Consider the following 14,200-nt stretch of genomic DNA (forward strand, 5'->3'; position numbering starts at 1 on the left):
AGAATAATTAAGCACATGCTATGAAGGGGAGAATGATAGGAAGCAATTGCTGGTATCTTGTTTGAGCTTCTTCTCAGCCCTGACAACAATATACAAGCATTTTCTGAATTCAAGTCATCTAAGAAAATGTTTTCAAACATGTGCTTAATGCTGTCTTTTACCTGGGTAATTCAAAGAGACCATAATTCAATACGCCTTTCAACATATACATTAATGAAAGAAAGAGCTTATGCAGAAAAACAAGGGAAAAACAGACACGATCTCCGAAAAATGTCAGTATGGTATGTCAAAATGTGTGGACAAACTCAAATCCAACATAATATTTAATATAATATTTATCTGGGTTCAGTCAACATTGGGTGGATACTAAGATAATAACTGAAAGTTTTGCCTTAGGGTCATGATAATAGAATAAATTAGATTTGAATTAGGGGGAGGCAGTGGCATAGTGGGAATTTCACTGGACTAGTAATGCAGAGGCTCAGGCTAATGCTCTGGGGAGACAGGTTCAAATCCCACCATGCCAGCTGATGGAATTTAAATTCAGTTAATAAATCTGGAATTAAAAGCCATTGTTGATTGCCATAAAAACTCATCTAGTTCAGTAATGTCCTTTAGGGAAGGAAATCTGCTGTTCTTATCTGGTCTGGACTACATGTGACTCCAGACCCACAACAATATGGTTGACTTTTAAACTGCCTCTGAAACGGTCTTGCATGCCACTCAGTTGTATCAAACTGCTACAAAGTCGAAAAGGAATGAGATGGGTCACCTGGCATCAGCCTGAGCACCGGAAACGACAACTGCATTCCCAGTCCTGTCGACCCTGCAAAGTCTTCCTTACCAAAATTGGGAGATTTGTCCCACAGGCTAGTCAAGCAACAGGCTGACATGGTCATGCTCACTGAATCATACCCTTAAAGACAATGTCCCAGACACCACCATCACCATCCCTGAGTATGTCCTGGCCCTCTCAGCAGGACAGACCCAGCAGAGGAGGCGGCACAGTGGTATACAGTTGGGAGGGAGTTGCCCTGGGAGTCCTCAACGTTGACTCTGGACCCCATGAAGTTTCATAGCATCAGGTCAAACATGGGCAAGGAAACTTCCTTCTGGTTACCACCTACCGCACCACCACCACCCTACCCCTCAGGTGATGAATCAGTGCTCCTTCAGGTTGAACAACATTGGAAAAAGCACCGAGGGTGGCAAGGAAACAGAATGTACTCTGGCTGGGGCACTTCAATGTTCATCACCAAGAGTGGCTCAGTAGCACCGCTGAGCTAGCCAAGTCTTAAAGGACACAGCTGCTAGACTTTGTCTGTGGCAGTTGATGAGGAAACCAACAAAAGGGAAAACCTACTTGACCTTGTCCTCACCAATCTACCAGTCACAGATGCATCTGTCCATGACAGTATTGGTAGGAGCGACTACCACACAGTCCTTGTAGAGATGATGTCCTGCCCTCACATTGAGAGTACCCTCTAACACATTGTGTGGTACTACCACTGTGCTAAATGGGATAGATTGAACAGATCTAGCAACTAAAAACTGGGCATCCATGAGGCGCTGTGGCCACCAGCAACAGGAGAATTGTTTTCAACCAGAATTTGTAACTTCATGGCCCGGCATATCCCCCACACTGCCATTACTATCAAGGGAAATAGCGCTTAACTAATTTACTTGAGTTTTTAGAGGAAGAAACATGCAAGGTAGATAAAGGGGAACCTGCAGATGTGGTGCGCTTGGATTTCCAGAAGGCATTTTGATAAGGTGCCACATCACAGGTAAGGTACACAAGATAACATACATAGTGTAGGAGGTAACATATTAACCTGGATAAGGGATTGGTTAGCTAACAGGAAGCAGGGGAGTAGAGATAAATGGATCTTTCTCTTTCGTGCAGAAGGTTATGCCAGGAGCAATGCCAGGCATACTCAAGAATGAGGTGTCAACCTGGTGAACCTACAACATAGGACTACTTGCATGCCAAACAGCGGTAGCAGCATGCAACAGACAGAGCTAAATGGTTCCACAACCAACTGATAGATCCAAGCTCTGGAGTCCTGCCACATCCAATTGTGAATGGTGGTGGTCAATTAAACAACAGAAAGAGATGGCTCCACAAATATTCCCATCCTCAATGATGCACATCAGTGCAAAAGACGAGGCTGAAGCATTGGCAACCATCTTCAGCCATAAGTGCCAAGTGGATGATCCATCTTGGCCTCTTCCTGAGGTCCCCAGCATCACACATTCAAGCTTGAGCTGATGAGTGGCGAGTAACATTTGTGCTACATAAATTTTGGGTCAAAATCCTGGAACTCCCTTCCCTACAGCACTTTGGTGTACCTACACCACAGGGACTACAGCAGTTCAAGGCAGCGAATCACCAGCACCTTCTCAAGGGCAATTAGGGATGGGAAATAAATGCTGGCTTAGCCAGCGACACCCATATCCTGTGAAAGAATAAACTTTTAAAAATTATAATATGGTTATATTTACAACATTCCAATTTCATTTATTCCTGTTCCTGACACACTCAAATGCCTTAATCTTCTGGTTACATTTGCAGAATTTTGAGGAATGAAAATAAGATCTTCCAGGCAAATATTAACCAGAACCAGAGATTTTTTTTAGACATAATTACTGTATATAATTCAGCACATTTTTGTATTGCTCATATTTGATAACGCTTTGCGAAGTTGCTAGTGTTATCATTTGAAACAGCTGTAATCATAGTTTACTAGGACAAGTTGAATTAAACTTGCAGCAAACAGCACCTTTTAGTCCTAAGCATCAATGTTAAATTACTGTTCAAACTTGGTTATTGAATTAACAACAGAAGATAATAGATGGCATTATTTCTGAGATCTTTGTTTCAGGAAGACAGCTGAGATATTGTCATGGTTGTTGAGTACATGAAAACCTCAAATTTTCCTTGCAATGGTACGAGAGAGCCTGAGGACTAGTGTGGAGTGGTTCGAGAGGGCTAGGCTGGTGCAGACAGCAAACGGTCAGAGGGTGAAGCCGAGAGTGGAGCGGTGAGAGAGGACAAAGCTGAGTGCAGAATGGTCAGAGAAGGCGAAGCTGGGACCCCAGAGCGGAGGGTCAGATAGGAGCATTCAGCCGAGCCCAGCGGTCAGAGAGGGTGAAGCCCAGAGCGCTGTGGTCAGACAGGGTGAGGCCAAGAGCGCTGCAGTCAGGGCGAGGCCGAGAGCCCAGCGGCCAGAGAGAGCGAGGCCGAGAGCCCAGCGGTCAGAGAGGGCGAGGCCGAGAGCCCAGCGGTCAGAGAGGGCGAGGCCGAGAGCCCAGCGGTCAGAGAGGGCGAGGCCGAGAGCCCAGCGGTCAGAGAGGGCGAGGCCGAGAACCCAGCGGTCAGAGAGGGCGAGGCCGAGAGCCCAGCGGTCAGAGAGGGCCAGGCCGAGAGCCCAGCGGCCAGAGAGGGCCAGGCCGAGAGCCCAGCGGCCAGAGAGGGCCAGGCCGAGAGCCCAGCGGCCAGAGAGGGCCAGGCCGAGAGCCCAGCGGCCAGAGAGGGCCAGGCCGAGAGCCCAGCGGCCAGAGAGGGCCAGGCCGAGAGCCCAGCGGCCAGAGAGGGCCAGGCCGAGAGCCCAGCGGTCAGAGAGAGCGAGGCCGAGAGCCCAGCGGTCAGAGAGAGCGAGGCCGAGAGCCCAGCGGTCAGAGAGAGCGAGGCTGAGAGCTCTGCGGTCAGAGAGGGCGAGGGCGAGGCCGAGAGCCCAGCGGTCAGAGAGGGTGAAGCCCAGAGCGCTGCGGTCAGACAGGGCGAGGCCGAGAGCGCTGCAGTCAGAGAGGGCGAGGCCGAGAGCGCTGCAGTCAGAGAGGGCGAGGCCGAGAGCGCTGCGGTCAGAGAGGGCGAGGCCGAGAGCCCTGCGGTCAGAGAGGGCGAGGCCGAGGGTGCAGCGGTCAGAGAGAGCGATGTTGGGGCCCAAAGTGCAGCAGAGAGGGGGAGGCTGAGAGCAGAGTGGACAGAGAGGGAGAGGCAAGGATCAGGACCGATGTCCTTGTGAGGTGGTTTGTTAGTGCTGTGGAAATTTGGCAGTTAGGTGGGAATCGAGGTGCAGCATTAGAGAGGGGAGACAAGTTGCACCAAGGTTTGGACAGATAGCACTAGAGTAAGAAATATTCCTGTATTGTGGAATCAGACAGAGAGGAAATATAATAGTGTGATCTAATTCAGGCTTACAATACTTGTAAATGCACAAAGTGTGATAAATAAAATTTTTGAGCTGCAGGTGCAGATAGCCACACGGGACAATGATCTTATGGCAATAATGGAGGCTTGGAGCCTGGGTACTAAATAGTCTTGGGTATGTGTTCAGGAAAAATAGGGAAGGAAAAAAGTTGTAGGGCTCACAAAATTGATCAAGGAGGAATATGGGGTTTTGGAGAGAGGGGATGGCATAGAGGGGTCAAGGACAGAGTTAAGAAACAATACAGGTGCCATTAATCTACTGGATGTATTCTATAGGCCAACAACTAATTAGAAAGGTTACAAATTTGTGGACAAATTATAGTGGAAGAACTATAGAGTAGTCAGATAACGGGCGACTTCAATTATCTTGATATAGGCATGTATAGTAATAGTGTGACTTCAATTATCTTGATATAGGCATGTATAGTAATAGTGTGAAACGGGAGAATTTTCTGAAGTAATATATTTCAGGCTTCATAAGGACATTGGGCCCGGTTCTATTGAGATACAACAAATCCAACCTGTACAGGTCCCACCTCCCCAGAACCGATCACAGTATCCAAGGAACCTAAAGCCCTCTCTCCTCCATCTCTGAAATCACATATTTATCTGCTCTATACTTTGGAAGGAAACATTGATGGATCAGTTTCTGGGAAATGAGGTGGCTCAAATGGATCAAATGTCAGTAGGGAGCATTTATGGAACAGTGATCATTGTCTCTCAAGATTTAGATTAGCTACGAAAAGGACAAAGAGAAATCTAGCATAAAAAGTGCTTAGTTGGAGGAGAGACAATTTCAGGTGGCTGAGTGCAGAGTCCAGATAAATTGGAATCAAAGGATGGCAGGCAAAAGTGTAATCAAATGATGGCCGCCTTTAGGGAGGTGATGGTTCTAGTACAGTCTTGGTACATTTCCACAAAGGGAAAAGGTAGCGCAACCAAAGCCAGAGCTTCCTGGATGATGAAAGAACTAATGAAGCAGGAATAAGAGCATATGACAAATGTGATGTTGCTAAATACAAGCAAGAACCAATTTGGATGTAGAAAATTCAGAAGGGTAGTGAAAAAGGAAATCAAGGAGGCAAAGGGAGAATGAGAAAAAAATGGCAGCTAACACAAATGCAAACCCAAGAGTTTTCAATAGGCATACAATAGTATTTCAGCAATAAACGAGATGAATCAGAAGTGAAGTCACTATGGAAATAGGCAGTCTTAGTTATGACGCAGATAAGTGGTTGGAGCTCATCTTGGGGTTGCAAACACACTGGCTAAGTCTCATCAGACTGTTGCTAGGGAGGGAGATGGAGTCAGTAGCAAGGGAATGAAGTTTGGAAAGGGGACTGAAAATAATGGCTTCCGTCTTTGCATTATTTAATTGCAAGAAAATTTTGCTCATCCAATCAGGATATTAGATAATCAGTCTTGATAATTTGGCAAAAATGGAGGAATCGAGAGGTGATGAGGTAGAACTGGGTGTTGTCAGCGCACATGTGAAAACTAACACTGCAGAGAGGTGGCATGTCGATGCGAAATAGAAGGGGGCCAAAGATAAATCCTGAGGGGACAACAGCGGTAATGGTGCAGAAGAGAAGCAATTGCAAGTGATACTCTGGCTACGATTAGATTAATTTAGATAAGAATGGAACCAGGTGAGAGCAGTCCCACCAGGCTGTGCAGCAATGTAGAGATGTTGGAGGAGGATGGTGTGGTCAATTGCAGAAAGGCTACAGACATGTCAAGAAGGATAAGGAGGGGTAGTTTACCTTTGCCACAGTCACATAGAATGGCACGTGATTTGCAACTTACATAAGAGCCACTTTGGTACTGTGGCAAGAGTGGAAACCTGATTGGAGGGATTCAAACATGGAGGTCTAAAAACACAGGTACAGATTTGGGAGGCCACAAATCGTTCAAGGATTTCAGAGACGAAAGGGAGGTTGGAGACCGGGTGACTTTTCCCTCAGGGCTTCAAGGACATTATGTGCAGAGTACTGCCTGACTGACTTATGGTCAAAGGTATTTTTCTGCACAAACTTTTCCACGAGGGACAGGTGATACAGCACAGTCCAACTCCTTGGGGCATTCCGTGGCAACATGGCCAGACCCATCCTTCCCAATACCGGGGACAGGTAGAACCTCAGCACATAGTGACACTTTGTGTTTACGTACCGAAGGTCGACGTACAGTTTGATGCAGCTGCACACAATGATGGCCATAAGATGAGGGTGACCTTGAGTACGTTTCTCCCCGCTCTATCTAGAGCTTTTTATGCTGTGTCCCTGCGGACACGATCCATCTTTGACCTCAAGATCAAGTAAAAGAGGGTAACCGCTGCGGTGCAGGATCAAGGTTTGGGCCACACCAACGCCACATTCAGCAACACCGAGAGCACCTCACACCTGATGACCAGTTTCTTACCCACAATGGCGAGGCAGCACATGCCCAGCTTTTGCCTCACCATGGCTATATGCTCCTCCCATTTTTTGACGCACACCCCAGCCTCTCCGAACCATATCCCCATTCAGGCAGTCTGACTTGACAGTGAAGCGGACAAATGATTGGTCTACCCAATTCCCAGAGAACATGGTCTCTCTCTTGCTGCGATTCACCTTGGTTCCCGAGGCCAATTCAAACTGGTCGCAGATGCTCATGAGTCTGCACACCAACAATGGATCAGAGCAGAAGATGGAAGCATAGTCCATGTATAGGGAGGCCTTGACCTGCACACCTCTGCCAACAGGGATCGTCATTCCTCTTATGCTTGAATCCTTCCTGATGGACTCAGCAAAAGGCTCCATGCAATGCACAAAGAGGACAGGGGAGAGAGGGCAGCCCTGCCTGACTCCAGATTTGATTGGGAAGCTTTCCAATTCCCACTCATTGATTGAAACTGCGCTATTGATGTTTGTGTAGAGTAGCTGGATCCAATTGCAGATTCCCTCCCCAAACCCCATTTTGGAGAGTGCATCCATCATGTGCGATATTTTGCCAAAGGCCTTCTCCTGCTCCAGGCTGATGAGGCAGGTGTTCACCTCCCTGTCCTGCATATTGGCAATCGTATCCCTGAGTAGAGCGAGGCTATCAGATATCTTTCTGCTGGGTGTAGCACAGGATTGGTCAGGGTGGATTACCAACTCCGGAGCAGAATTGAGCCAATTGGCAATGACCTTGGCCAGAATTTTGTAGTCCACATTCAGCAGTGAGATGAGTCGCCAATTCCTAATTTCGTCCACTTCACCTTTCTGCTTGTAGATGATGGTGATGCCTTTACTCATGCTGCCGGCCAGAAGCATACTCTGGTACACTTCCAGCAGGTCTGGACTGAACCAGTCACACAGAGCCTAATATAGTTCAGCTGGTAAGCTGTCGCTTCCGTTGAGCTTTACCTGCCTCGAAGGACTTGACAGCAGTTTGTCTAGATTCTCCCATTCGCTGTTGTCTATGATAGAGGATAGGAAGGACTGGGAGGCTGTGCTGTCTGTGGGCTTCGCGTCATACAATCCAGCATAAAAGGATTTGCTGATCCTTCTTATGTCAGGCTGTGATGACTTTACTGAGCTGTCTACTTCCTTCAGGCTGCTGATCACATGGCTGTTTGTTTGGGTGTGTGTGTGTGTATCTTTTGGAAGAAGAAATGCGAGCACATCTCATGCTGTTCCACGGAGCATATTCTGGACCCGAAAATGACCACGGAGGCCTCTGAAGTAAAGAGTGAGGCTTGCTGGCTCCTCAGTTCTTAGAGATCCTCCTCAACATCAACCTCCATCGACTGCAGCAGGAACAGATTTTGCATGTTTTTCTGGGGTTGGGGCATTTCCCCCTGTCTCTCTCTCACCTTCTGAACACGTTTGAGGGTGAAAAGCCTCGATGTTTGCCTTGATCACTTCCCATCCAGTGCATTGGGGGCTCAAAGAGCAGTTTCACAATTCTCCAACGTCTGTAACGCCCTTTGAGTTCCTCAAAGTCCTTTGGGGTTAATAGTTTCACGTTCAGCTTCCATGTTGTCCTGTCAACTCTCTGGTCTTCCTGTAAGTGACAGCTGACCAGTAGGAGGCAGTGGTCAGAGACGATTACTAGCCTGATGTCAGTGGATCTGACCGTGAATGACAGAATGTCTATCCTGGAACAGACAGCCCAGTCTGGCTGCGGCCAGAGTTGGTCTAATGGATTAGTTGAATGGAGGGACTTGACAGAGGCAGCTGATCAGATAGTCTCGATCTTAGTGACCAAGAAGTCCATGAACTCCTCACATTTCTTGTTAGAGCAAGTCACATCTTGTAATTGTATGGATAGGGTAGGAAAGGAGGTGGAGTAAACATATAGAGGACTGTATATGTTCAATACCAAAGTTACAGAGAAAAGAAATTGATCCTGTGCTGCATCTTGCTCAGGCTGATATAAATTACAGGCACATTCCATTGCTTAGCGATAATGCAGATTGTGTATGCACTATCACAAAACCAACAGACTGAGTTAACTATGCAACTCAAACACATGAACATGACTGCATGATACCAAAAGCTGAAACAAAAATTCAGAAAGTGAAAATACAAGTGATTTACTGCTTCACCCCTCCCAAAAAAGACTTAAAGCAGAAACCAGAATGAAAACTGTCAGAGCAAAAAGCTTTTTTTACAAAAATACATTTTGTTTTAGGAGCAACACAAATAGTTGAAGGATATGGAGGACTTAGCCCTGAGCCAAATACACAAGTCATTACTATAACTTAGCCGGACCCATTGTATATAATATATCTAGGAATTAGCATGAATTTTGTGGCATTTATATCATTACTACAAACTAAATTGAAACTCTGAGTTACTCTTAAGGATCCCAGCAGCATTCTTACACAAAGATAGAGGTAGGTATACAACTATTTTCAGTTAGAGAAAGTTGGAATTTAGAAAAATAGCATCCTTTTACAACAGTTTTTCAATTGTATCACACAATAACCAGCCTTAGTGATTTGTGGAAACATGAAGATTTTAGAAATGCAAGTAGAAAATGCACACAACATTTGAACCTTTCCAAGAATAGGAGTGTTGAAGGGCCAATTTCTTTTTGAATCTTGGAAACTTTATCTGCTTTCCTTCATATGGATTAAGAGCTAAAGTTTCAGGGCTCAAAAGGCAAAAAAACACATTATTCTGTTTGACAGCTTCATGACCAAACAAACCCGCTGCTCAAAAAATAAGTTCTCCAAGGAAAGGCTTCACAAAGGATAGAAATGTTCTTTGTACCTAGCTTTCACAACAAAACTGTTCTGTACACCATTTCACATCACAAGCAGAGCAAAGCAGCATCACAATCATTTATATAGATATATCTCTGACTGCTTTGCCCACTTCAAACTGCGTCACAAAAATCCAGAAATTATGAGGATCTGCTCTCTCCAACTTTTCAAACTCCATTCATTTGCTATTGACTCCAACTTGCTTTACTACATCAGTGCTGTACTACATCAGACCTGAAGAACCCATAGAAAAGTTAACTACCACTGCTACCAGGACAAGGCAAATCAGAGTTTGTATTTCTAACTGCAGCCAACAAGACAATCATGTGTTGCCAGCTCCTGCTGTTGAATCCCCATATAGGATAAACAACGAAAAACCATTTTGCACATAACCACCAACACACAGTAGCAGCAGTGTGTACCATCTACAAATTCACTGCAGAAACTTACCAAGGCACCTCAGACAGTACTTCCCAAACCCATGACAACTACCAACTAGGACAAGGACAGCAGATACATGGGGACACCACCACCTTGAAGTTCCCCTCCAAGCCACTCATCATCCTGACTTGGAAATATATCACCGTTTCCTTCACTGTCGCTGGGTCAAAATCCTGGAACTCCCTCCCTAACAGCATTATGGATGTGCCTACACTACATGGACTGCAACTGTTCAAGGAGGCAGCCCTCACCACTTACTTCGCAAAGGCAGTTAGGGATGGGCAATAAACGCCTAGCTAGTGAAGCCCACATCCTTTGAATGAATAAAAAAAAACAGATCTTCAGCCTGTACAAACATATGAAAAACCCAGGTTCCCTCACCCCTTACAATATAATTTATTTTCCATTTTCTTTAAATAGCGGTCTCATTAATTGATCCCATTCTTGGTTAGTTTATGAGTTGGACTCATTTCAACAACAACATACAAACATACGAAATAGGAGCAATAGTTGACCATTAGGCCCCTCAATCCTGCTCCACCATTCAATAAGACCAGGGCAGATCTGTTTGTGTTTTGAGTTCCACATTCCCATCTACCCCCAATAATCCTCGATTCCCTTGCCCAACAAGAATCTATCTATTTCGGCCTTAAAAACATTCCCTGACCCCACTTCCACCACCTTCTTGGCAGAGAGTTCCAAAGTCGCACAGCCCTCAGAGAAAAAAAAATTCTCCTCATCTCTGTCCTAAAAAGGCAACCCTTAATTTTAAAACAGTGCCCCCTAGTTCTGGACTCACCCACAAGAGGAAACATCCTTTCCATGTCTACCCTGTCAATACTGTTCAGGGTCCTATATATTTCAATCAAGTCACCCCTCATTCTTCTAAACTCCAGTGGAAACAAGTCCAGTCTGTCCAACCTTTCCTTATAAGACAACCCACTCATTCCAGGTATCAATCTAGTAAACCTCCTTTGAACCACCTCCAATGCATTTACATCCTTTCTTAACTAAGGAGATCAAAACTGCACACAGTATTCGAGGTACAGTCTCACCAATCCTTGTATAACTGAAGCATAACATCCTTACTTTTAAGCTCAATTCTTCTCATAATAAAGGCTAGCATTCTATTAGCCTTCATTACCTGCTGTACCTGCATACTAACTTCTTGTGACATGTATTTTCATAAGTGTCTTTAGCATAATAAAACGTCCCAAGGTGTTTCACAGGAGTGTTATCAAACAAAATTTGACACCTGACCATATTAAGAGATATTAGAGCAGACGCCCAAATGCTTGTCCAGTTATGCAGCTTTAGAAGAATGAACTTATGAGAACTTTAGGCGCAAAGCATTTGGAAAGAAAAAGCACACAGTCAGATGCAGTATTTGCTAGCTCTGCAAATGCCACTACAGTTACGAGTTAGGCCAGTATAGGATTTTTAGCCTTTGAGGGCCAATTTTCAGCTAAGTCCATGCTCTGACGTCAGTAGCAAGTACCTAATAACACCTAGTGTTTTTATAAATCTAAATCTAGGAACATTGTTCAGTTAAGTTTTAGGTACTCTTGGAACTTACTTCTATATTTTAAAAGAAAGCATTGCACAGTTGTTCACTTTTCTGGCTTGTAGCCCTCTCTATATGCTTGTTCAAATTTTACAGTGCACACCTCTGTGATGGCAACAACATGCATCACCTACCAAGGAAAATGGCAATCAAGTAGATCCCTTGGATGTTCCAAGGCTTCTTTTTTTTTTAAACTTAGGTGCTTAGTTGTAGAACTTGACTTTTGAGTAGCTTTATAAATATATTATGAAGATTATTTTAGCCTAAGTGTGAGAGCTGCTGTAAACTTCAATAAACAACCAACTCAGAATTGCCCAGTTCAACTTGCACTTTTAAGAGGGAATCTCAGTTTTAGGATCAGGTCTGCCAGATTTAATTCTATCACTCGTGTCAATGGCTAATGTAGAGAATAATAGATATTTAAGAATAATTACAAAACTGCCATCTGATTGCCACCTTGAAACAAGTCATAGAATCTTACAGCATAGGAGACGGCCATTCGGTCAACAGTGCCTATGCCAGCTCTTTGAAATAGCTATGCAATTTGACCCACTCCCCAGTTTTTCCTCTGCAAATCAGTTCCTGTGAAACCATGCTTTATGATAAAAATGATCTTATGCATTTACAGGCTGGAAACCGCTAACTGAATTTTTAGAAAGAATAAAGCCACATTCCAGTAACTTTCAGTCAAGGATGGCTGCAAATTTGCATCACTGCACCTTCTACATTCCAAGGCCATCAAGTGGAGCCAATTTGTCTGCAAAGCCTTACTAGGAACAATTGCCTTAAAGTAGTATAAATGGGGATCAACTCCTACTCATTTGCAAAGCATCCAATCACCTTGGTGCTCAACTGGGTGAAGACAAACCCAAATTAGCTGTTATCGCTTCATACAAAGGACTTTGGCTAAGAGAGGTATTCCCAGCCATAATCTAATCAAGTTACAATGGGAGTACACTAGCAATGACCATATGTGGGTCACTGAACTGTTGGAGAGGGTCATGTGACAAGACTGCTAACCCTTCATGTGTTTAAGCTCTTGTTTTCACTGCAGATCAGCACAAGCATGAGAACACTGAAGAAGCAAGATCCCTGCGTGGGTCTCCCTCTCCCACGACAACTTGCATGTCTTAAACCCTGTCTGCTGTTTTTCTGACTCTCCATATGCTGCAGACAGCAATTTAAAAAAATATAACCCTGCAGCTACTATTTTCAGAAGAACAGACAAATTGTCCATCTACAGCTTTAAACCACCTTGATACTGAGCCAGAATGACGGAGTTCAGCCTGAAGCCAACCAAGTCATCAACTATCAAGAACCATATACCCCTCTAACTTTACTGGACCTTAAATTGCTTAATATATTCTTCCACTCTGTAATCTGAGTGTGCATGAATTTTGAGCATGTGTGTTTGTGTTTGAGAAAGTCGAAGCGTTTTTATTATTTTTCTTAGACCAGATTAAGTACAATAAATACTATTTCTCTTTTCTTTTTTAAAACTCAAATAAACCTGTGTCTTTTATAGTCACAACACGTTATTAGTTAAAGATCCACTGAATTGGCCAGCATATCCTTTTAAAAAAACCTTGTTGTGGTCAAATGAGAGGTGGAAAAAGAGAGGAGCCAATCAACCGCTCCTCACTTAATTTTAACACAGTGCTCTTCAAAAACATGTCCAGTTCCTCTTGATAAGTTAGTGTGGAATCCAATTCCACAACACTTTCAAGCAATGTGTTCCATATCTTAACAAGCTTCTGTGCGAAGATATTTTCCATTTCTATTTTAGTTCTTTTACCTATTATTTTGAAAACATGACCTCTTGTTACCAAATCACTTGCTGGAGAAAACAATTACTCATTACTTACTTGGCCAAAATTGATAAGGAGAAGGTATTGGATAGGCTGGCTGTAGAGTTGATAAGATACCAGGACCAGCTGGGATGCATCCAAGGATTCTGAAGGAGGGGAGTGTGGAAATTACGGAGGAACTCTTCAGAATTTTCCAGTCTTCCTCAGAGGCAGAGGTGGTCCCAGAGGACTGGAAAATTGCAAATATTACACCCTTGTTCAAAAAGGAAATGTAAAGATAAGCCCAGCAACTACAGGCTAGTCAGTTTAACTTCGGTGGTGGAGAAGCTTCGAGGAACGATAATTCCGTACAAAATTAATAGTCACTTGGGCAAATGTGCATTAATTAAGGAAAGCTATCACAGATTTTTTAAGTGCAAATCATGTTTAACTAATTTGCTGGAGTTTTTTAATGCGGTAACAGAAAAGGTTGATGGTTAATGCTGTTGATGTGGTGTATATAGATTTCCAAAAGGTATTAGATAAAGTGTCGTACAACAGACTTATGGGAAAAGTTATAGCTCATGGAATAAAAAGGACAGTAGCAACAAGGATACGAAATTGGCCAAGTGACAGGAAACAGAGAGTATTGGTTAAAGGATGTTTTTTGGGCTGGAGGAAAGTTGTAGTGGAGTTCCCCAGGGGCCGGTGTTCGGACTCTTGCTGTTCCTGATATATATTAATGACCTAGACCTTTATGTACAGGGCACAATTTCAAAATTCGTGGATTTTACAAAACTTGGGAGTACTGTGAACTGTGAGAACTTCAAAAGGACACAGACAGGTTGATGGTATGGGCGGACATGTGGTAGATAAAATTCAATGCAGAAAAATGTGAAGTGATTAATTTTGGTGGAAAGCACGTAAAGAGTACAATTCTAATGATGTTGCAGGAGCAGAGG

General features: G+C 44.1%; 1 protein-coding gene across 1 annotated transcript in view; it reads right to left on the reverse strand.

The window, feature by feature from the left end:
* LOC144685064 (activating molecule in BECN1-regulated autophagy protein 1-like) overlaps window positions 1–14,200 on the reverse strand; it is a 400,294-nt gene that overhangs the window by 30,214 nt on the left and 355,880 nt on the right. Inside the window, exons 16-17 of the mRNA XM_078549599.1 lie at window positions 6,724–7,534; window positions 3,179–3,971 (exon numbers count right to left, since the gene is read on the reverse strand). Of these exons, the coding sequence (XP_078405725.1) occupies window positions 3,179–3,971; window positions 6,724–7,534 (1,604 nt within the window). The remainder of the gene's footprint in view (window positions 1–3,178; window positions 3,972–6,723; window positions 7,535–14,200) is intronic.

Source organism: Cetorhinus maximus, chromosome 9 (assembly GCF_964194155.1).
Source record: "Cetorhinus maximus chromosome 9, sCetMax3.hap1.1, whole genome shotgun sequence".
NCBI classification, from domain to species: Eukaryota; Metazoa; Chordata; class Chondrichthyes; order Lamniformes; family Cetorhinidae; genus Cetorhinus; species Cetorhinus maximus.